At 48.5% G+C, this 23,807-nt stretch overlaps 1 protein-coding gene across 4 annotated transcripts in view; it reads left to right on the top strand.

Annotated features, from left to right (window-relative positions):
• ZNF76 (zinc finger protein 76) overlaps positions 1-22,300 on the top strand; it is a 32,269-nt gene extending 9,969 nt beyond the window's left edge. The window contains exons 2-14 of one of the 4 annotated variants that reach the window (XM_036870244.1): positions 8,907-9,075; positions 12,735-12,815; positions 12,931-13,008; positions 14,269-14,468; positions 16,521-16,637; positions 16,977-17,052; positions 17,646-17,771; positions 17,891-18,070; positions 18,865-19,098; positions 19,193-19,356; positions 20,061-20,225; positions 20,770-20,883; positions 21,435-22,300. In XM_036870244.1, coding sequence (XP_036726139.1) covers positions 9,003-9,075; positions 12,735-12,815; positions 12,931-13,008; positions 14,269-14,468; positions 16,521-16,637; positions 16,977-17,052; positions 17,646-17,771; positions 17,891-18,070; positions 18,865-19,098; positions 19,193-19,356; positions 20,061-20,225; positions 20,770-20,883; positions 21,435-21,539 — 1,713 coding nt within the window. In that variant the 5' untranslated portion in view covers positions 8,907-9,002 and the 3' untranslated portion in view covers positions 21,540-22,300. Of the gene's footprint in view, positions 1-8,906; positions 9,076-12,734; positions 12,816-12,930; positions 13,009-14,268; positions 14,469-16,520; positions 16,638-16,976; positions 17,053-17,645; positions 17,772-17,890; positions 18,071-18,864; positions 19,099-19,192; positions 19,357-20,060; positions 20,239-20,769; positions 20,884-21,434 lie in introns of those variants that run through there. The other 3 variants (XM_036870245.1, XM_036870246.1, XM_036870247.1) reach the window with 3 other exon arrangements.
• Positions 22,301-23,807: the final 1,507 nt, after the last annotated feature.

Genomic DNA, 23,807 nt, shown 5'->3' with positions numbered 1-23,807 from the left:
CTGCCTCTCAGCTCAATGCTGGTATCTTTTCATTTCAGCGACTTTTTTTTTTTTTTTAAAGATTATACCCCCTCCTTTTAGCACTACTGTTAATTTCATTTTGGCCTCTTCTGCCCTCTTCTCATATGGAGTTTAGGTTTCTGCGAGTTGGAGCTGGATGTGTGTTCAGCCTCATCTTTTTTCACTTAGCGTTGATTTGTTAACCCTCTTCCACTAATCCAGATGGTCTTGGTGGTTCTTGTCTGAAACGTTTAAACAAGCATCCTGTGCAAGTAGCTCTTGTTTTCTGTCCGTTCTTTTCGTGGGATGAATTATGAAGATAAGATGATTAGATCTCAGGTCCTGAACCTTTCCTGGTGGGGTTAAGCATTGACAGATTGTTCTCTGGAGAACCTGGAGCCCCTGTAGTGCCATTAGCAATGCACGCTTGCGCCTGCCTCTCCTGGCCTTGCCAACACTGATGGTTCAATTTGGTTTTTTTTGGTAATTAATAGACTGTTTCTTAGAGCAGTTTTAGGTTTGCAGAAAAACTGAACAGAAAGTACAGAGAGTTCCCATATACTCCCTTCTTCCCCAACCCCCCGCCCCCAGTTCCCAGTTTCCCCTGTTAACATCTTACAATGGTGTAGTATATGTGCTACAATTGATAAACCAATGTTGAGGCATTATTATTATTATTATTATTATTTTTAATTTTATTTATTTATTTTTGGCTGTGTTGGGTCTTCGTTTCTGTGCGAGGGGTTTCTCTAGTTGCAGAGAGTGGGAGCCACTCTTCATCGCGGTGCGCGGGCCTCTCACTCTTCATCGCGGTGCGTGGGCCTCTCACTATTGCGGCCTCTCTTGTTGCGGAGCACAGGCTCCAGACGCGCAGGCTCAGTAGTTGTGGCTCACGGGCCTAGTTGCTCCGCGGCATGTGGGATCCTCCCAGACCAGGGCCCGAACCCGTGTCCCCCGCATTGGCAGGCAGACTCTCAACCACTGCGCCACCAGGGAAGCCCAAGGCATTATTATTAATTAAAGTCCATAGTTTGCAATTATGGTTCACTCTTTGTGTTGTACATTCTATGGGTTTTGACAAATGTATAATGTCAGTTATCCACCATTATAGATTTATGCAGAATAGTTTCACTGCTCTAAAAATGACCTGTGCTCCACCTGTTCATCCCTCTTCCCCTCACCCCACACCCTTGGCAACCACTGATCTTTCCACTGTCTCTACAGTTTTTCCTTTTCCAGAACGTCATATAGTTGGAATGATACTGTATGTAACCTTTCCAGATTGGCTTCTTTGATTTAGCAAAATGCATTTTAAGGTTCCTCCATGTCTTTTCATGACTTAATAGCTCTTTTTATTGCTGAGTAATATTCCATAGTATGACTGTACCACAATTTGTTTATTGAAAGACATCTTGATTGCTTCCAGTTTTGGGCAATTATGAATAAAGCTGCTGTAAACATCCATGTGCAAGTTTTTCTGCAGACATAAGTTTTCAACTCATTTGGGTAAATACCTAAGAATAGGATTTCTGGATCTTAAGATAAGACTACAGGCACCGGTAAGAATATGTTTAGCTTTGTAAGAAACTGCCTAACTGTCTTGCAGAATACCGTTTTGCTGTGCCATTTTGCATTCCCACCAGCATTTGGTGTTGTCAGTGTTTTGAATTTTGGCTCCTGTAATAGGTGTGTAGTGATATCTCATTGTCTGTTGGATGTGAACACTTTTACTTTGATTTTTGGTAATTTGATAAGTATAATATCCTCATGATTATTCTTTCTTATTCTTTAATTACTAATTAAACTTTTTTTTTTAATATTAGTGTTTTTTGCTTACGTGAATTCATATTGTAGCCTTATTTGTCCAGTGGGAATTTGATAATGTTCTTGGAGGTTTGTGAGTGTCTGCATGTGGTTTTTTTTTCCACCTAGTTTTTTTTTATTGTGGTAAAATATACAGAACATAAAATTTGCCATCTTAACCATTTTTAAGTGTACAGTTCAATTACATGTGTTTTTTTTTTTAAATTTCTATTGGAGTATAGTTGATTTACAATATTGTGTTAGTTTCTGCTGTACAGCAAAGTGAATCAGTTATACATATACATATATCCACTCTTTTTTAGATTCTTTTCCCATATAGGTCATTACAGAGTATTGAGTAGAGTTCCCTGTGCTATATAGTAGGTCCTTATTAGTTATCTATCAGTTATATGTGTTTTTAATATCATGTGTTATGTTTTATTTCTTTAGTATTTTCCCCTAATGTCGAGGGTTTTTTTAAGCCAACTCTTCCTTTTGACTTGATTTTCTTATGCTTCAAAAGTCCAAAACTCCCTTCTTATCCTGGTTGAGATCTGGATATTGTTCCATTTTGATGAACTGGTAATATAAATTTAACCTTTTTTGTCCCAGGGTGATGTTTTAAATAACATGACGTGTCTAAATAACCGCGATGACCCAGTTCCTCCTGATGCTGATGGAATGTTTCATTTTCAAATAGCCCTTCTCAAGCCAGCAGTGATCCCAAGCTGAATTCCAGAAACAATTGAGATGTAACCTCATCATATCTGTATTAATTTGCTTGTTGATGTAAAGTGATATCCTTAGGGTAACCCTTCCAAATTGCCTTTATTCTGCACTTTTCTTTTCATGGACTAAAGGTGGGTTTGAAACTCCCCCATGATTGCTCTGTTGAATGTTTACAAACTAAGGTGTTAAAATTCACTTAAACATTTGGCCGAAAATTAGATTTTTAAGTTATCTGTTTTAGTTTAAATGAATGCCGGTCTGCAGTAAAGGAGTATGCATTTTCATTGCCCTTTTGGAATTGAAAATAATCCACTTTGCCTAAATACTCCCTTTTCTGTGACTAATTCAAACCTATAAAATTGTAGTAGCCAAATAGGAACCATACTAAAAAGTGCTTTGGGCTTTTAACATCATTGTGCCTTTTGGAAAGAGATGTTTAGCTGATGTTTTAAATATGTTTCTGTTATTAATTTCCTGTTTTCTCTTTAGTGTTTGGAAACCCACAGAACCAAGCCTGTTTCACTAAGCTTTTTGTGTGTGCATTGAAGTCTTCTTCTATAATCACAAATACTGAATCATTTTACTTCAGCTCTTCCAAATCCGGTTCTAATTTGTTTGCCACTTAACTCCCTCAGCCTTCATCCCTCCCAACCTAATGTCGCTTTGTCCTCTCTGAGAAGTTTTCTATATTTCCAAATGAAGAATTATCTGAGTGAAAATTGTCATTTTTTTTTTTTCAAAGTTGAACATTCTTCTCTTTCCAAGCAAATGTTCTGTTTTTCTCTTTTTTGGCTTCTCAGTACAGTTGCCCTCTGGGCTGGCTGAGGCAGAGTACAGAAAGCCTTGTTCCAAATGACCAGGGAGTTCGGGTTAGCAGAAAATGGTAGAGTAGTGAACAGGTGCCTGTAGTCAAGGCGAAGCCCAGCCTGGGTGTGGATCAGATTAGATCTAAACCATGACCAAGTCGAGAAGCACAAATACATGGCTACTCTTTAATTTCCCGTCTGTCATTTCTCTTATTTTTCTGCTTTGGGGAGGCAATTTAAGCACATCTTTTTTCATAGAGAGACCTAAAGATTCTATGTGTCTAAAAAGTTTTTCTAGATGTTATCTCACTGGTAATTAAAATTTATGTTTACAATAGGAAACACATTTATATATTATGAAGCCATAGGGTTGTTTCCTGCATCAGAGCAAACAGTAGGTTAAGTTCATTAAAAAATGCAACAAACAGGAACTGGACTTGCTGATAATTCTGGGAGTGTCAGTCTCCCTTTTCATCCCTACCTTTTGTCATGCTCTTATTCCCCACTCCCTCCTTTCCCCCAGACTGGCTCTCCCCTATACCCAGCTCAGGTCATTAGGGATCTGGTATAACTTACACCCTCCAAGGAGAAAACATAGCAGTTGCCCCTGCTCCCCCTCTCCCCCTACTCTTTCTCAGAGGGCCACGGGAGTTATGAATCTGAAATGTCAAGTACAGGCGGAAACTGCTCAGACCCAGCCATCCTGAGGCAGTCACAAGCCTCTCTTTGGCTCTGCCAGTGTCACTGTTGTTGGTTTAGTACTGGCACAGGAGGATTCATCATTTAACAAAAGAAAGGGAGAAAAATGACAATTAGACACTTGTACATGCCTGGCAGCCAGGAAGCACCTTCTCCTCACCTGCTGTCAGGCTCTGTTGGAAAGCAGCTTCAGAGATCAGGGAATGGTAGAAGAGCAAGAGTAGACTGTTTTAAAAGTGTATATTATGAGGCTTAAGGAGGAAAACTGTATTTAGCCTGGACATGAGAACATATAAAAGAGTGGAGATTTGTTTTCTTTGAGTCTAAAAAGTGTTATTTTGGGAAATGTGGCTACCAGCGATTCCCTCTTTCCATGTGGTCAGGTCGAGAAGAACTGGTTTTAAGTTGCAGTGGGTGAGATGAAAGCTAAACAACCAGTATTCAAGCGTTTTGAGAGCTGATGTTGTGTCACAGTGGATTAGCAAAAGGAAGAAATGCACCAGATATTGAGAGGTATGGACTCTGTGGCCAGCCAGCCTGGCTTTGATCCTGGCTTCAGCACTAACTAGTTCTGGGACCTTGGGCAAATTACTCCACCTCTAAGCCTCAGTCACCTCATCTGTAAAATGGGGATAGTGTACCTACTTCCTCATAGGATTATTTTTAAGATTAAAAGAGTTAATATAGGTAAAGTGCTTTGAACAGCAGCTGACACATTAAGGACTATATATTTGATAAGTGTTATTAGCACGAACAATGGAAAGGATTTTAGGGTCATTTGGACCAACACTTTATTTTACAGATTAAGAGGCAGTCACAGAAGATAGAATCGAGGTTAAAAGGCTTTCTGCAGACTTCTGGTCCCGAGCTGTTGCCAGTACTCTTGGCTGTTTTAGAAATACCCATTGCTTCAAAAGCATATCCCTTTAGGTTCCTCTTCCATCCCCTTCCTCAGAGCCAGAATTTCTCAAGTACTTCCTGTGTGCCATCACTGTGCTAAATGCTGACGTATGTGACCTCATTTTATCCTTACAGCAACGTTTGAAGAAGGCGCCACTATTATCCTCATTTTTTAGAAGTAGCATCTAAGTTTCAGAGAGGTTCAGTTACTTTCCAAGGGTACACAGCGTCAAAGAGGTAAAGTCTGGATTAGAACCAAGGCTGACACCAGAGCCTGTGTTTTTAACCATGGCACAGATTTTCCTCAGAAAGTCTCAATAGAATACAGATGAGCTAAATCAAACCAACCATTGCTTCAGCAGTCACAGGGCCCAGCCATAAAGATCTGAGGCCATTTTGTAATCCCTTTTCAACCTACAGTCTGCTTTGTTTTCTGACCTAGGTCTCTCAGGTGTATTCTTATTTCTGACACAATGCTGTTTATATGAAAACAGGCCAGGACCAGAGCTTTCATGAAATAGGGACCATGTGGGGGTTATCAGGACTCTGGGCAACATTGGGGTCACTGCCAGGATCCTAGTAGACCAAAGAAGAGGAGTCAGATGTGGGAATTCCTAGGCCAGTGGTTCTTTACCCCTTTTAATCCTTGTAAGACTCAGATGACAGTCATGGACTCTCCCCTCTTCAGAAAAATGTACAAGCTCACACACCAAAAAAGTATTACCAGGTGGCTTCAGGGTTCATAAACTCCAGCTAAAAACCTCTGTATTAGGCAGCAGAGTAGATTACTTAAGAGCCCACTCTGGTGCCAGATGGCCTGGATTCAAATCCTCTTCTTCCATTTATTAGCTGTGCAACCTTGAACAAGTTAATGGCTTGGGCTTCAACTCCCTCAACTGTAAAATGAAGATAATAGTATTTAATTAAAGGACCATTTTGGGGATTAAACGAGTTACTATATGTAAATGCCTAGTACATGGTTAGCTCTCCAGCAATATTCACTATTGGTGGTAGTAGTAGTGCTATCCCCAGAGCTTAGCCCATTCAGTAAATGTTTATGGACAGAATGAATGAATAATTCTAGTGGAGATGCCAAGTCTAGGGTAGAGTATCCCAACCAGTGTGTCACAACTGGGCTATAGTCAAAATACTGATCCACTCAGCCCTTCGGGCTGCCAAAGCCCCAGCTGGTTGCTCCTGGCTTCAAGCAGCAGCATCCAAAGTGTGACACACAAATATCCTTCTCTCTGGGTGCCCTGATGTGAAAACAGTTTGGGCAGCACTGATTGAGAAGATCAGCTGGCAGGTAGTGAGAATCAAGCAGGAAGTCCAGACTCCAGGTCCAGGAGAATTCTATAGATGGGTGGCAAAGAGAATCTTAACCCCTGAGGCTAGAGCAGAGGCTCTAGTACGCTCTGTACTACGGCAGACGCAGAGCAAGTACTGCCAGTAGGACACTCCAGCGCTTCCCTCCTGGCACAAGGACCTGGTAGGTCACTGAACAAGGAATTGTGGAGAGCCCACAGTGAACCAGGAACCAGGCTGGAGCCCAAAGTCTTGTGTAGGCAACATGTGTTAAAGAGGTAGTGATAAGTACTGAAGTAGGTGACTCCAGGATTGTGAGTGCCAGGAAGAGGTAGTAGCCAGGGCTGCAGGGACTTATAAGGGGACCAGCCTTGCCTGCAAGGAGAATGAATTCTGAGGGTGGTAGGAAGCCACTGAAGAGTTTTAATCAAGGAAGTGGTAGATTTAGATCTGTACATAGACATTCTGACACAGTATTACAAAATGAATAGGAAACGGGCAACAATTTATTGAGGACATATGTTAGGAGGCTCTTACATTAGTCAAGAGGTACAAGGTGATACTCATCTGAAATTAGGTACCTAGACTTTTTTGTCTATCTTTTAATTTTTTAAATTAAGGTATAATTGACATACAACATTACATTCATTTCAGGTGTATATCATAATGATTCGATATCTGTATATATTGTGAAATGATCGCCACTGTAAGTCTAATTAACATCCAGCACCATACACATTTACAGAATTTTTTTTCTTGTGATACAAAACCTTAAGATTTGTTCTCTTAGCAACTTTCAAATGTGCATTACAGTATTATTAACTGTAGTCTTCATGCCGTACATTACATCCCCCAGGACTTATTTTATAACTGGAAGTTTGTACCTTTTCACTCCCTTTACTCATTTTACCTACCCCCAACCCCTGCCTCTGGCAATTACCAATCTGTTCTCTGTATCTATGAATCCATTAGATTTTCTTTTTTAAGACTCCACATATAAGTGAGATCATAGTGTTTGTTTTTTCTCTGCCTGACTTATTTCACTTAGCATAATGTCCTTCCTCAAGGTGCATCCATGTTGTCGAAATGGCAGGATTCCATTCTTTTTTGTGGCTGAATAATATTCCATTCTGTGTGTGTGTGTGTGTGTGTGTGTGTGTGTGTGTGTGTGTGTGTGTGTGCGTGACAACTTCCTTATCCATTCACCTGTCAGTGGACACTCAGGTTGTTTCCATGTCTTGGCTATTGTAAATAATGCTGCAGTGAACATGGAGGTGCATATATCTTTTCAAGTTAAGGTTTTTGTTTTCTTTGGATAAATATGCAGAAATGGAATTCCTGGATCAAATTTTTAATTTTTTGAGGACCCTCCATACAGTTTTCCATAGTGGCTATGTCAATTTACATTCCCACCAGTAGCACACAAGGGTTCCCTTTTCTCCACATCCTTGCCAACACTTGTTTTTTCTTGTCTTTTTGGTAATAGACATTCTGAGAGGTGTGAGGTGATATCTCATTGTAGTTTTGATTTGCATTTCACTGGTGATTAGGGATGTTGAACATCTTTTCATGTACCTTTTGGCCATCTATATATCTTCTTCGGAAAGATGTCTTTTCAGATCATCTGCCTGTTTTTCAGTTGGATGGTTTGGCTTTTTGCCGTTGAGTTATATGAGTTCTTTGTATGTTTTGCATGTTAACCCCTTATCAGATACATGATTTGCAAATATTTTCTCCCATTTAATAGGTTGCCTTTTCATTTTGTTGATTGTTTCCTTTGCTGTGCAGAAGCTTTTTAGTTTTTTAGTCCCATTTGTTTATTTTTGCCTTTGTTTCCTTTGCTTTGGTGACAAATCCGAAAAAATCATTGCCAGGACTGATGTCACGGAGCTTACCACCCATGTTTTCTTCTAGGAGTTTTATGGGTTCAGGTCTTACATTAAATTCTTTAATCCATTTTGAGTTAATTTTTGTGTATGATGTAAGATGGTGGTGTACCTAGACTTCTGAGGAAAAAGGAAGAATCAAGAATGAACCCACTGGGAATTCCCTGGCGGTCCAGTGGTTAGGACTCCGTGCTTTCAGTCTTAGGGCCCGGGTTCAATCCCTGGTCCAGGAACTAAGACCCCTCAAGCCATGTGGCCAAAAAAAAAGAATGACCCCCACTGATTCTGGGTGGCTGGACATGCCATTCCTGGGATAGGGGATACTGGGAGTGGAACAGTTCTTGGGGTGGGGACCATTGTGAGTTCTGTTGGGGACTTGTGCTGTTTGTGATGCCTGTGTGATATTTACAAGGCTGGTGAATGGATAGATCTGAGCACAGGGGAGATGTCAGAATGGTCACAGAGAACCAGCAGCAGTGGGGTTGGCCGCCTGCCTTCAGTGGGGCTCCCTTCTAAGGGGAGTGAGTTTAAAAGTGGGTTTTGATTAATGAAATCTTACTTTACAATCAATTTGGCTGGCATGCTTCTCTTGCATGCTCAACCTTTAGAATTCTTAAGTGTGTATATTTTGAACTCTCTTAATAAAAACCAACATAGTTCTCTACTTTGAAGAATTCGCCTCTTTTTTTTCTTGGCTGGCCTCCTTCATTGTCCCTGTGTGTCCTTACGGCAGGAGGAAGCCATACAGCTCATAATATGACACTGTCCGTTTTCTCAGATTTGTGACGCCAAAGGAAATCTCTGACCTCAGCTGTGGCTCTCAGTGCTGGGAAGAAGACAACTTCATGTCTGAGTGTACGAGCAGGAGTTTGCCATGGAGAGCTTGGGGCTGCAGACGGTGACCCTCAGTGACGGGACGACGGCCTACGTACAGCAAGCTATCAAAGGTATTCCCGGGGACCTCAGAATCCCGCCCTGTCCCCGTCCCAGAGTCTCACGACCACCCTGCCTTCCAGCCTGCTTGCCACAGCCTGCTCTGCATGAGAATCTCTCAAGGTGATTGGTGGAAAGGGAACTCCTTAAAATGAAATGCCATGTAGGCAGGCTAGAAAATCGGACTAGCCTAGCTATAGGAGCCAAGACCTCTGAAAGGCAGACTTCCTTACATGTGGTGAGTAGTTCATAAATATTTCTGGAATGGATGAACACAGTGCTGGTTTTGACTTCCTGCTTTTCCAGTTTCTCAGTGCTTTCTAGAAGCAGTTCATTTTAATTTAAGCAAGTTTAAGCAGTCAAACTGTCTTCTGAGCATCTACCATGTACAAGATACTCTTCTAGGTTCAGAGGGGGCACCCAAGCATAGATCTCATGCCTTAGACCCCACTAGGGTGACCAGAAATAAAAATACAGGGCACACAGTTAAATTATTTTATTTTATTTTATTTTATTTATTTATTTATTTTTATTTTTGGCTGCGTTGGGTCTTCGTTGCTGTGCGCGGGCTTTCTCTAGTTGCGGCGAGCGGCGGCTGCTCTTCGTCGCGGTGCGCAGGCTTCTCATTGCAGTGGCTTCTCTGGTTGTGGAGCACGGGCTCTAGAGCGCAGGCTCAGTAGTTGTGGTGCACGGGCTTAGTTGCTCCGTGGCATGTGGGATCTTCCCAGACTAGGGCTCGAACCCATGTTCCTTGCATTGGCAGGCGGATTCTTAACCACTGTGCCACCAGGGAAGCCCTAGTTAAATTTTAATTACAGATAAACAACGAATAATTTTGTAGTATAAGTATGTTCCACATACTGCATGAGGAAGACATGTATAAACATGGGATTAAATATTAAAAACAGTAACATAATAACACCAAGTACTAAAAAAAACTTCATTGTTTATCTGAAATTCAGATTTACCTGAAATTCAGATTCTCAAGGAGGGCGTGGAGTCAGAACAGAGCGTTGTTGAAGGGCAGGGCCTTCTGGCCAGGGACACTCACCATCCTGACAGCCTCTGTCTTTCTCGCCAGCATTCTCAGGCTTGCCAGATGGCATGCGTGTCTTTCTTGGACAGCACTGGCCAAACACCGCCTCATTCCTACTCTTTATTTTGTCATTTCTGGACTCTGTGAGCACCGCCATCCACGTGACTGCACTGTCATCGTAACATTGCCCTCCTCCATTTCAACACATTGTCAAAATGTATTTCAGGTCCCAAGCTTACAGATAAATTGTTTGTTGATTTCATTTTAAATCATCTGCTTCCTGACGACGACAAAGAGGCCCCTTAAACTCATCAATAAGCTCTTTCCATATGATGATGTATGGGTCTGGCTGACTTCATTTTCGTGGTAATGGAACTTCTCTAGAATACTTGTGAAGCCTGCAACCCTCTGTTTGCAGACTTCCCATCACAGGTCTTGCCCCTTTGCAGCAGTCTCGGTGGGATGGAAGAACTTAGGAACTATAGATGGGGCTGTGTTTACTCTGTGGACCCAGGTATTTCCCATGCCTCAGTCTTCTGTTATGAATTAATGGTTGACTGAATGAATAAAAAACAAGTGGCAACACTTGGCCTGAGGAAGCCACACTCTTCTCTTACCTCTTGTCTTCTTAGGTCTGGATCTCTTTGCCTCCCCCACCTCTCCGTTTATATCTTCCTCTTATCACTCTTCCTGGCTCTGTTCTCTGCCTCCTCCATGGTGCTGTAGTGTGTGCTTACATGAGTGCACACACACACTCACACACAACAGATTTCACACTACTGAGAGCAGAGTTGGCCCTCAGGAACCAGAACCTCACTGTCCTGAAAGGCAGCTCTCTTGCTGGTGAGCTCCTCTGATGCCCTTGACCAGGGCACTTTCATCTCTGTCAGCAGGCAGCTCTGCCTGGGCCCAGCTTAGCCAGCCGAAAGCCCTAAAATTTTATGACACTTACCTGTAATCAGGGTAAGTGTGAAACCTGTTATTCAAAGCCGACACTTTGGAGAGTGGAAGAGCGTGCTATGAATAACGGTGCTGGCACCGTTCCAGGCAAACGAACATGCGGTCACCTCTGTAGTGGGGTATGAGGGCCCTGACGGTCAGCTCTTCTCGCCCCTGCCTCTCCCCATTGTCATCTCTGCTTGTTAAAGGAAATTCAAGGTTGAAATTTTCTCCCAAATAACTCTTCTCAACCTCTTGTTTCCTGCCTTGAAGCAGTACCCACTCTGCTAGCAGAAGCTCTGATGATACTTTCAGAACCCCATGTACTGGTGCCCTTGCCAGGACAGCTAAAGTGTTAAAAGGCAGGGTAGCTTACTGCTTGCTGGGCGGGAGGGAAGAGGGGGAGTCGCTCTCCCCTTGTCTCAACTGCCTTTCACTCCTACTTCTTATCTTTGTCTCCACCTTCCCTGCCTCTGGCTGGGTTGCTGAACTGTTAGTTACTGACCCAAGAAAACTCAGTTTGGGGACAAGTTTGGGAATTCTTCTGAGTGGGAGACATCAGCAGAGGTGAGCCAGAAGTAGCTGTCTGGTCCTTCTCCCACATCATAGGAGCTCAAATTCCTAAACCTGAAACTTGCAAAGAAAGGAACAAAGAAAGCACTTGTCATTAAGTCTTCAGTCTCCCTTTCCTTCTTCCCTTTCTCACTTCCTTTACCCCTTCTCCCTCTCAACTCACTGGACATAAGGAGAGGCCTATCTAATTCTGATTCTAAACCTAAGAGCCTTTTGCTCTTAGAAGAGGAAACTGAGGCACAGAGAGTTTAAATAAGGTGTCCAAGATCACACAGCTAGTAAGAGGTAGAGCTGAAATTCAAACCCAGGAGGCCTGGACTGGTTCCAGAGCCCACTGCTTTTTTTTTTTTTTTTTTTTTTTTGGCTGTGTTGGGTCCTCGTTTCTGTGCGAGGGCTTTCTCTAGTTGCGGCAAGCGGGGGCCGCTCTTCATCGCGATGTGCAAGCCTCTCACTATCGCTGCCTCTCTTGTTGCGGAGCACAGGCTCCAGACGCGCAGGCTCAGTAGCTGTGGCTCACGGGCCTAGTTGCTCCGCGGCATGTGGGATCTTCCCAGACCAGGGTTCGAACCCGTGTCCCCTGCATTGGCAGACAGACTCTCAACCACTGCGCCACCAGGGAAGCCCCAGAGCCCACTGCTTTTAACCTCTAAACTATATTGCCTTATCAGAGGGTCTAGGGCTTGGCATACTGCCACAGTGGGAGACAAGGGAATGTATTTTAATTTAGTTAGTTTGAGTCAGATCTGAACTTTGACCCACTGGGGCCTTTCCACATTTCAGGGCATCCTTTGTTTGCCATTTAGCTAAGTCTCAGCAGCTTACTGCCAGGTTGGAAGTCCCCACTTTGCCAGGTGTGGGTAGAATAATAAAGGAAGTTGCTCCTCCTGTGAGTGACAGGAAGGGAATCTGCTGGGAGCTATAGGGTTCCTCATGGCAGGACGTCTCTACCGCCGGTACCTCTGAGGCACAGGCCTGGGAGGGAGGGAGGGAATGAGATAACATGGAGAATGTCACCTGTGCTTAGACACACGGTCTGTGCCTCCAACAGGCCTCTGCTAAAACAAGCATGTGTCCCTCAGCCCTCTTCTGGGCCTGGCCCGCTTCTCTCTATTTCCACCTCCACAGGAGAGAAGCTTCTTGAAGGGCAAGTGATCCAGCTCGAGGATGGGACCACTGCATACATTCACCAAGTGACAGTGCAGAAAGGTGAGGGCATCCTGAGACACCCCTGCCTCATGAGGCAGGCCAGGCAGCCCCCACTGAAGGACCCCCCTCTGTGACACCGAGCTCCAGAGAAAGGCAGGCATTGCTCTCGTTACAGAACCTCTTTCCTTTGAGGATGGACAGCCCGTGCAGCTGGAAGATGGCAGCATGGCCTACATACACCGCACACCCAAAGGTGGGGTCACAGTTATCACGACTGGCAAGAAGGAAGGGAAGCAGAACTGGCAGAGGTTGGGGGTTGGAGTTGTGCACCCTGGGAGCTGGGGCAGAGACATGGAGCTGTGGTCTCCAAGCTCACCTGATTCAGCAGGCTCGCCTGCCTTCCCTGGCGTGGACCACAGGAACAGCTGTTTCTGCCCCCGGGAGGCTGAGCATGGGGGTCTGTAGCCTGGGCCTTGATGGCAGCTTTGGCTCCAGCACAGCCACAAATTCTTAGGCCTTTAAATAGGACCCAAGGACGTCATCGAAGACCAGGACTAAAAACTTAACTATCATTTTTTTTTTAAGAATTAAGCTTTTAAAAAAAAAAAAAAAGAATTAAGCTTTTAAGGTATCGAAGAGTAATGGTTTATTACTTCTACAAGTAGTTTCTTGAGCAATTATTGCGTGCCAGGCATGGTACTAGGTGTGGAGTATACAAGAGAGAACAGAGTCGGACATAGCCCCTGCTCTCCTAGAATCTAGTGGGGGAAATAGGCCTGAAATGAACCATCATGATGAACTGATCATTGCAAATGGAGTTCAGGCTCATGGAGGGCTTCTCTGGGGAAGTGACACTTGAGCTGAGTGCTGGAGGGTGAAGTGGGCTTAGCTGGGGAAGAGCAGTGGCAGGGAGGGTTCAGTACCCCAGACAAAAGGAACAGCATGTGTGGTCCGGAAACGGGGGTGGGTGGGGAGAAAGAACGGCACGTCCAAGGAACTACTAGGAGCTCGAGTACTGGGGGTGAGGGCAGAGTGGGTGAGATGAAGCTCAATAGAGAGGGTGGGGGCCAGAGCAGTGGGGCTTCAGGATAAGGGTTTTGGTCTTTATCCTGAGACAAATGGAACATGGTTGAACTGTTTAGAGCCTCAGGTAACGTGATCGCATTTGTGTCCTGCAGAGATCCCTCTGGATGCTCTGCTGCCTGGAGGGAACTAGGGGGTGAGGGGCCACCAGTTAGGAGGTTCTTGTGGTCATCTAGGCCAAGATGATGGTCCCCTCAGGTCCTCACGGAGCTTGTGAGTTCCCAGTCGGTACTCCATAGGAGACCTCCTGCTTAGGAGAGGCTGCCCCAGAAGGAAGGCCAGCCCGAGTGAATCGCCAAAGTGAGGGACCAGGAGAAACCCGAGGTTAAAACCCTCCTTGGTATATGTACCTCTCGTTACCTAAAGCCCAGGTCCCAGCCGCGTCTTTTGCCCTTGTGCAGCGTCTGGGCTAACCGCATGTTCCCTGCAGAGGGCTATGACCCCAGTGCCCTGGAAGCCGTCCAGCTGGAAGATGGCTCCACTGCCTACATTCACCACCCCGTGGCTGTGCCATCCGACAGCACCATCCTGGCCGTGCAGACAGAGGTGGGCTTGGAGGACCTGGCCACAGAGGATGATGAGGGCTTCAGCACGGACACAGTGGTGGCCCTGGAGCAGTACGCCAGCAAGGTGAGCTCTCTTGGCCCTGCCAAATCTGCCACCTTTCTAGAGGACAAGGGCAGTCCTGTGCCTGGACATGGCCGGGGCTACTCCCTTTGCCCCTCCACACTGGCTCCCCCGACTTATCTCTCACACGTCATCGTCTCGGATAAGCATCACAGCCTGGCCAGGGCCACCGACAGCTGTGTACACTCACGCTTGTTTATACTGTCTGTGCAGAGGGAAGGCAGCTGTAGGAAACAGCGATATCCGTACGGTGGGAATTTAGGCCCAGCTTCACTTTGGCTGTACTGTCTGAGAAAGCTCTTGCCTTGCCAGTGAATTTTATTAGTTTTCCAGTCCACCGAGGTCAGATGTTCTTGTATTTATTTCTTCTCTGCGACTCATTAAGTCATTTGGGAAAATAACCTCAGTAGGCAGTGACAAGAGCAGATGTAACAGAGCAGCTGGGGATTCTTGGAACACAGGCTTGCACAGTAGCTCAGCTGCAAAGAAATGGATCTTAGCTTTCCAACAGTCAGTCAGTCTCCTAAGCTCTCTCTGCTGGGGCTGTGTCCTGCCGTAGGGGGAACCAGTACAGAGATCTGTGAGCTTTCCAAACCAGGGTGCTCCCTCTCCCCATGAACAGCAGTGCCTCAGGGTAGATGTGGCAGGGCTTCCTGGAACACCCGTTTTACCCAAAGACTGGGGGGAGTTATTTTTATAATAAAACTAATGTGGCTGTATCATAAAAGAGAAGAGGAAATCCTCGTGTCTTTTCAAATTGAAGCACAAAACTTTGCAGTAGGCCCCTCTGGGCTATGCCCACTCCCACTCCAGTTCCCTCAGGTGTATTTTAGAAGCCTAATTTGAGGCTTACTGACGTTGGAAAGACAACTGAGCTTTAAATTGTGAGCCCTGAGATCTGTGCTGGCTCGGCCTCTACCTAGTCTGACCTTGGGTAAGTCACTCCCCTCCTAGGCCTCAGCTTGTTCCTGTCTCATACGATGAGATGGGGCCAGATGATTTCAGAGGTCGCTTCCAGCCCTGAAGTTCCTTGATTCCCTTGATTACCTCAAGAGCCAGTGGGACATGGGAATGAAATCTGAACGCCTGAGTGGGTTAGCCTGCCGAGCAGGCCTGGCCACCTGTGACCCTCTCCTGCCACCCACCAGCTGCTTAAGTGTCCATGAAACTTTGTCAGCTGCTTGACCCCTTGACCTGTAGCTGACTAGACAGACCTTGCCATGGATTTGGTCTCCCTCTTTTGTGTCCTGCTCACCACGGGCTCCGGAGTTCTGTTTCAGGAGCTCCTTGGAAGGCCATAGTGTCCCAGAAACAAAGACTAAGGGACAGTCCCAGCAGGACTCTGCTCAGGAAAGCAGAAGAACAGTAAGGGCTCCACAAAGCCAGAGGCTGGTGTGAAAAGGGTGTTCGCAGGAGAAAGGGAAGGGAACGACTTGTTAGTTAGCCGGGTGCCGTGGTTAGAGCTGAGGCTTCTGGTGGGACTTTCGGGCCCCTGCCCTTGGCACTTCTGCGGTTTGTTGATTGTGACCACCTCACTTCTGGTGAACACAGGTGAGCTCATCCCCACAGCAAGCCACATGTTAATGCCCCTTCCAAACACAGGTTTCCCCCAGGGAGGGAGGGATCTCCTCCCATCAGAGGATAAACATGTCCAGAGTTGCGCCTCCTAGGTTGGTGGTCAAAAGAAGGGGCAGCTGGCATGTGGAGTCACCACCCAGCTCAAGTGTGGCTGTTCAGACCACTCCTCCCTCACCTTACCTAGCCGTCTAGGAGATACCCTTTCTCCCAAAGCTGTCACAGCCCCTATGACATTTAGTCATTCCTCTGTCCATCAGAGCTGGGTGGTGACTCCACATGCCAGCCCCATTTCTGCTGCAGCATGCCCCGGTGTCTGTTCCGTCTGTCTGGATGTGTCACCCAGGTTGCACTTCTCCCCCTTGGTAGGTTTAACCCTGTTTATTGGGTCTTAAGGGGCCAGCTGGGTCCTGTGTCCTACCTCTTCCGTTCTTTCATTGAGGAGAATACATATAGGGACCCCAAGATTTTTTTCCTCAGGTTCTGCATGACAGCCAGGCTCCCCATAATGGCAAAGGACAGCAGGTTGGGGACAGAGCATTCCGCTGCGGCTACAAGGGCTGTGGGCGTCTCTATACCACCGCTCATCACTTAAAGGTAAGGTTGCTGCAGAGAGCTTTTAGCCTTGCCATCTTCCCAGCAGGCTGTAATTCTGCCTTCCCGCTTTGACTGGAACTGGTCCCTGACCTCGAGTTGCTCATTGCCTCCTGGAAGGAAGAGATGAGTGTACAGAAAAGTCAGCACAGAGGGCTTTGACACACATGAAGAATGCAGGAGGGAAGAGAATCAGGGAAGGCTCTCTGGAGGGGGCATCTCAGCTGAAGAGGAAGCAAAATAAAGGAGGTGGCCAATGCTGATACTCCGGGCCCTAACGAGAACTAAGCTGCCCATTCATACCCTTGTCCCTCTGAATTACATGATTGCTTGTCCTCACAGGTGCATGAGAGAGCTCATACAGGTGACCGTCCATACCGGTGTGATTTCCCCAGCTGTGGAAAGGCCTTTGCCACAGGTAACCTACCTGGATGGGAACCAAGGTGGACTGCTTCCAGTTGAGGGGAGAGGGTTCTAGATTAGCTCTGGCAACTCCCTCAAGGAAGCCAAGCACCAGGCTGCCTTCCTGGAGAGACTGCTCTCGGAGTGCTCTGACGCAGGGCGCCGTCTCTGGAGGACACCCTGTTACAGAGGCAAGAGGCAGCAGGAGCTGGGGGTTGGCAGAGGGACCTGCCTCTGCGTCAGCCCTGACACCCACCAGCTGGGGGTGCCGGGTGGTCGGTTGCATCCCTCTAGGCTTCATTTTCCCTCTGAATTGAGGCCCTTTAGGCATAGGTTCTCTAGGTTCCCTCTTACACTGGTTCTGGAATGGCACCAGCTGCCCCTGGAGAGGGAAGGAGAGCAGAGTGGGCTTCTCTAGCCCCTCTTACCTGCCCAGGCAGGGGTGGGATAGAGGCAGACACAGGCTTCTTGTGCCAGAGGAGGTCCGGAGCCTCGCAGAGCAGACCTGAAGATGGAGAGCCTCTAAATTAGGAAGAAGAGATGGTGGAGGATGAGGCCCCACCCAATGCTCTTCTCACCCCTCCTTCCCTCCGTCTCACACGCGGACAGGATATGGGCTGAAGAGCCACGTGCGCACCCACACTGGTGAGAAGCCATACAAGTGCCCAGAGGAGCTGTGCAGCAAGGCCTTCAAGACCTCCGGAGACCTGCAGAAGCACGTCCGGACCCACACCGGTAGGCTGGGCCCTGCCCGCCCTGCCCCGTTCAGACCCGGCTCTGAGCCCAGGGCTCGCCCTGCTCCCTGCTCCGCAGGACCCCTTCCAGAGCCGCCCTCACACAGCCCATCTCCACAGGTGAACGCCCCTTCCGGTGTCCCTTTGAGGGCTGTGGCCGCTCCTTCACCACGTCTAACATCCGCAAGGTACATGTGCGCACCCACACGGGCGAGCGGCCCTACACCTGCCCCGAGCCCCACTGTGGCCGTGGCTTCACCAGTGCCACCAACTACAAGAATCACGTGCGCATCCACACAGGTGGGCCAGCTGGCATGCAAGGACCACCCCTGAGGCCCCAGCCCCCTCTACCATAGGCTTCTGACCTAAACATGTTCTCGACGCACAGCCCAGAACGTCATTCCAGGCTGGTCCGTGGGCAGGGCACGGGGTTTCGGTGGTTTCGGCCATATCCCCAGAACCACTCTTTCACTTGCAGTGAGCGGTTCCTCCTTCAGCAGTTAGGTCCAATCTGACGGGCATTGCTGGCCCTCTCAGCTCCCTGCTGCCTCTCTATACCCACCCAAAATTCTCCCACTCCAGCTGAGCTTCCAGAAAAAGGCCAGGGTCAGGCGTGATGGGGAAAAAGCAGAGGGAAATGTCATCTTCAGCTCCTCACCTCATCCACTGTCCATGTGACTCCCGTGTATCCTCACCCTCCCCAGTGTTACGTCCCTGTCCAGCCTTCTGTGTCATCTCTCAGACGCATGTGTCCCCTCACTCTCCCATCGTACCTGACGTATCAGTCACCCCTCTCTATCTCCTGCCTCTTCTGTTCACAAGCCCCCAGCGCCCCCACCAGCCCCTTCACTAGCCTCGGCCTTGCCCCTGCTATTTTCTCTCCACCTTGTCTCTGGGCTCCGTGGTCCCACGCTCACGTTCCCTCTGCCTTCCACTGGTCACCTTCCCCAACTCTGTCCATTCAGAGTCCCAGATCTCAGTCCCTCTTCCTCCCTCTGGCTCTCCCTTCACCAACCCTGTCCGCCACTCCTATCCCCTTAGTTTCCCCTTTGCCAGCCCCAGGTCCCACCCCCCTCACAGCCCAGTGTCCCCAGGGGAGAAGCCATACGTTTGCACGGTGCCAGGCTGCGGGAAGCGCTTCACCGAGTACTCAAGCCTCTATAAGCACCATGTGGTGCACACACACTGCAAGCCCTACACCTGCAGCACCTGCGGCAAGACCTACCGGCAGACCTCTACCCTGGCCATGCACAAGCGCAGCGCCCACGGCGAGCTGGAGGCCACGGAGGAGAGCGAGCAGGCCCTTTATGAGCAACAGCAGCTCGAGGGTGAGGGGCGTGGGCAGGAGGTGAGAGTGGGGACCGGCTGGGCCTCCCCGTGACCACCTGGTGGCAGGTGTCAGCCTGGGCTCTCCTCTCCCAGCCGCCTCTGCAGCCGAGGAGAACCCGCTACCCAAACGACCCCGCATTGCTTACCTGTCGGAGGTGAAAGAAGAGGGTGATGACATCCCTGCCCAAGTGGCTATGGTGACCGAGGAAGATGGGGCCCCCCAGGTGGCTCTGATCACTCAGGATGGTGCCCAGCAGGTACAGACCCTGGGGGTAGAGGTGGGGTGGGCCACTCTGGCTGGTAGCCTCTCCCACGCTCTCTGGGGAGCTCCAAGTTCTAACAGCCCCACGTCCACCCAGTTTCTCTTTTTTAGCCTTATGGATCTCAGAAAGCTGAGGCTGAGGGTACCAAATCTTGTAACACAGGCCCCCACCTCTTCCTCATGCTTCCAGCTCAGTCTCTGTGACTTCTGGAGCACAGTTAGTAGCTTCCCTCTTTACTTGGAGGCTGACAGGTCCTGTTCATCTGAGTGAAACACTTGGATGTCCTTCTCAAGAGAGACATGTCGGTATACGGGCCAGAGCATGGTGTGGGATCTGGAAACTTGGCGTTTCTAGCCAGCAGTATAACCTGACCTTTGTCAGCACCCTCACTGTCAAGTGCAGTTATGACTTTTGGGGTTGATATGAGGATGAAATTAGGTGGAGACCCTGAATTACATGGAACAGAGCCCTGAGGCAAAGTGATGAATAGAAGTGGTCAGCAGAATTCTTCCAATGTAGCCTCTCTTTGCAACCTAGGGCCTGTTTTACTTGTCCTGACTCCCTCCACCCTGTGACAAGAAGCTAATCTAGCTTACCAATAAGCGAACCTGCTCTGGGAGAGCAGATTCATCTGCTTAGGGGCTTTCAGACAGCCCTCCCCTCCACTCCCAGCTCATCTTCTTCCTTGCTGTTGGCAGGTCAGCCTGTCACCAGAAGACCTGCAGGCACTGGGGAGTGCCATCAGTATGGTGACCCAGCACGGCAGTACCACCCTCACCATTCCTAGTCATGATGATGACCTTGCCACATCTGGCACACACACAGTCACCATGGTCAGCGCCGATGGCACCCAGACGCAGCCCGTATGACCAGGCGGTTTGCTTGGGGTTTCTTGTTCTCTTGTCCTTCCTTTCTGTGGGATGAGCCCTAAAGTGCAGGCTTAATTAGTCAAGCCTTCATACGAGGACCAAGATTCCCACACATAAGGGGTCTTCCCTACATCTTCTCTGGGTCGTCAGCAACTCTTGTTGAAAAGCATTGCACTGGGAGTCAAGAGACAGTTTCTAAATCTCAGTCTACCCCAAATTTGCTTTGCTGCCATAAGCAAGTTACTTTTCCATGAACTTTAGCCCATCTTCAAATGAGGGGATTAAATTATCTCTGGGACCTTTTACAGCTCTGTCCTTCTGTGATTCAAAATTCCTAAATTAAGTTGGCTGTAAATTAAAGTAAAATACAACCCCACTTAGCTCTGAGCCCCAAGCTAATTAATTAATCTGACTCATAATGGTTTTATTCATTTCCTTCTGGGTTGTTCCCAGCCACCTTGCTTGGAGGGATTTTTTGGGTTGGGGTTTGGGAGAGTAATGTAGGTGTGTTGGAAAACCTCATTCTTCTATATTTCAGGTCACAATCATTACCTCTGGGACTGTGGTGGCTGAGGACTCAAGTGTAGCATCCCTTCATCATCAACAGGTGGCGTTGTTAGCCACAGCCAATGGAACTCATATTGCAGTGCAGGTGAGTAGAGGTCTGGTAGGATACTGTGGCCAGAGAAAGGAACTAGAAGGGAAGGGGAACTAGATGGAGGTCTTGAAGAGGACAGCATTTGGCTCAAAAAGAGCCCATTTCAGAGGACAAACCCCTTTCTGCCTGTATCCACACACCTGTCTCAGGCTCTTTCTTGACTGAGTCAGGGTAGGGAGTCCCTTCTGACCTTCAGGATAACTTTGATGGCAGTCTCCCTGGTGGTCTAAACCCTTCATTTCTTCGTGTCCCTGTTTCGTCATCTGGAAAATAAGGAGGCTGAAGTAGATGATTACTCCAATCAGTCATTCCCCTTCTATGAGCAAACTGCTCTGTCTGACCCTGGACCATTCCATGGCTCCTCACCATGTCTAGCCTAATAGGATTCTATCAGTGAACTTCCTGTTTCTTGGGGCCCTACTAAGTTCTCAGGTGTTTGGCACTGGGTGGGTGGAGATTCAAATAAGTAGGCCTCATATACTACCACTGGAATCTAGGAGGGAGGGTCTCACTCTCTCCTTCCTTCTCCTCCCCCTTCTCCACAGCTGGAGGAGCAGCAGACCTTAGAGGAGGCCATCAGCGTAGCCACTGCTGCCATGCAGCAAGGGACTGTGACCCTGGAGACCACAGATTCGGAGAGCGGCTGCTGAGCCCGAGAGGGCTGGGTCCCACACCATGTTGGAAGAGGTGCCATGCCGTACAGGCATCCTTGCCTCCAAGGGCCCAGGCTGTGGCTGACACGTGGAAGGTGGCCACACAGGTCTCTAGGGCAAGAAGGCAGCAGGAAAATGGCCTGAAGGGCACAGGGGTCCTGCCCAAGAGAAGGGCCAAGCAGCTGGAATCGGGGGAGTGTGTCATCCTCAGGAGCTAAGGAGGACAAGCTTGATCAGCAGGCTGCACTGGGGTGTCCTCCCCCCAAAATCAGCTGAGCACCCTCTCCTCTCTCTAGAAAACACCCTTTCCGCCCTTGGTCCACTCCCCTTCTCAGGTGGCAACTGGGGCTGCTCTTGGGACTGGTCCTCTGCTCCAACTGGTCACTGCCCACTAGGGGAGAAGGCAGACAGCCCTTCAGCCCAGTAGGGGCAGCTTGAGCCCAGCACTGCCCCTCTCAGCAATAACCACCTCCCCGGAGGCCAGCCGAGATGTCTGGCCACTTGGCAGCAGGGACTTTCTGCCACTGCAGTCAGAATTGCTCAGGGGCCTGTGGCTGGAGTAAAGGTGCCCCGCCCCACCCCTACCCCCAGCTGCTCCCCAGCCTCTCTGTGGCAGAGAGGCAGGGAGCAACCTTGTACATACTGGGGATTGGGTGTAATTTGTTTTATTTTTTTTAATTCCATTTTGATAATTTTTTTTCCTGCTCTGGATGGTGGTGGCAAACGGGTGAATGAGTATTTAATAAAAGTTCCAAGTTTCCACCTGGGCCCCTCCCTCCTCCTCCCTCCTTTCAGCTTCGGGCCCTGGTGGCAGGGCTGGTCAAATCAGGCTCTTGGCCCTGTATCCCGGGCACAGACCTCACTCAGCCTCTGTGCCCGACTGGTGGGCCTGCCCTCCCAGAGGCACAGGGGGAAGGAAGCCCTGGTATGAGAGAAGCCCTGAGGAGCTGCCGGTGGCTTCCTGCCCACAGCTGAGCAAGTAGGCTCCTGGTAGCCAAGCAAGACCAGTGTGAGCACTGCTCCCAGGCTCCGGTTGGGTCTCAGGCCTCAAGATGGGTGGGCTGGAGGAACTCTGTTTTCTCTACCTTACCTTGTGTTATGTCATCAGAGCCCCTCCACACACAGCACACAATCCACTGCTCCAAGTGGGCAAAGCCCCATGGCGGGGGTGGGGGGGTGCCTTTGCCAAGGTACCCAGGGTCTCTGATGCCTCTGCTGCCTGGTGCTGAAGTCCTAGCTTTGGTACCCAGCTCTGGGGGTAACCACCTAGGTGTCTGGGGCCATGGAATTCCAAAGCCACAGTCAGACCCCACTGAAAAGTACATGGTAGGACCAGACCAGCCCTGGTGGGAAGGAAGGGATGCAGGGAAAGGGACTTGATGGAAAGAACTCTTGGGTTTGACCCCTCCTGCATGGGAACATTGCAGGGATTGCAGGTGCCTCTTTTCCTCTCTCCGTTGTCATGGATGTGCCCCACCCTCTCCCCCAACGCAGACATCCTCTCCTAGGATGCCTAGCACGCTCTTTTACTCTTGCCACCAGCTCCTTGGAAGCAGGGGGAGCTGGGGCATACCCCCAGGGAGGGGTGTCTCAATTGCCTGAGCAGGCTCTTTCAACATCCAAGGCCACAGTTCGTGGCAGGAATATGCCCCAGGCCTCACAGGTATTGGATCTAAAGAAACGGAAGCACTGATGTGGAGGGCCCTGAATCGCCAGCCTCCTGCTCCCAGGCACCCCTGAAGCTGGGCCCCACCATGAGCCTCACCCCCATGAGCTTCAGAATCTTTAGGTCAGGGCCAGTGGGGCCCCAGAGTGGGCAATGCTCGGGGTGCCTTTTAGAACCAAAGCCTAGGGGATGGGGAGGCAGCCGATCATGTGCCAAGTCCTCCTGACCTGGAGAGGTGCCCTGGCCCAGTTCCTCCTCCAAGTTTGTATTGTTGCCTTTTGTTTTCTTCCACTTGGGAGGAGCCCTACCACCACAGTAATGTTAGATGGTCCTAAAAGAAATGTTTTATCCAATGCCTACTCTGTGCTTTTCATCCATTCTCAGACCTCTTTACAATCTATGAGGTGAGTATTTCTCCTGCTTTACCAATGAGAAACTGCTCAAGGAGGTTAAGTTATTTATCCAAAGCCGCCTACCTGGTAAGTGTGGAATTGGTACAGGACCTGCCCCCTTTTATCTGACTCCAAAGTCGGGATGGGCTTGCTTTTCCCTCATCAAGCTGCCTCTGGGAGCCCAGAAGGCTCCAGGAGGCTCTGGGG

This window comes from Balaenoptera musculus, chromosome 11, assembly GCF_009873245.2.
Source record: "Balaenoptera musculus isolate JJ_BM4_2016_0621 chromosome 11, mBalMus1.pri.v3, whole genome shotgun sequence".
Taxonomy (NCBI): domain Eukaryota; kingdom Metazoa; phylum Chordata; class Mammalia; order Artiodactyla; family Balaenopteridae; genus Balaenoptera; species Balaenoptera musculus.
Note: the sequence above shows the minus strand (reverse complement) of the source record. Positions and strands in the feature narration are given on the sequence as shown.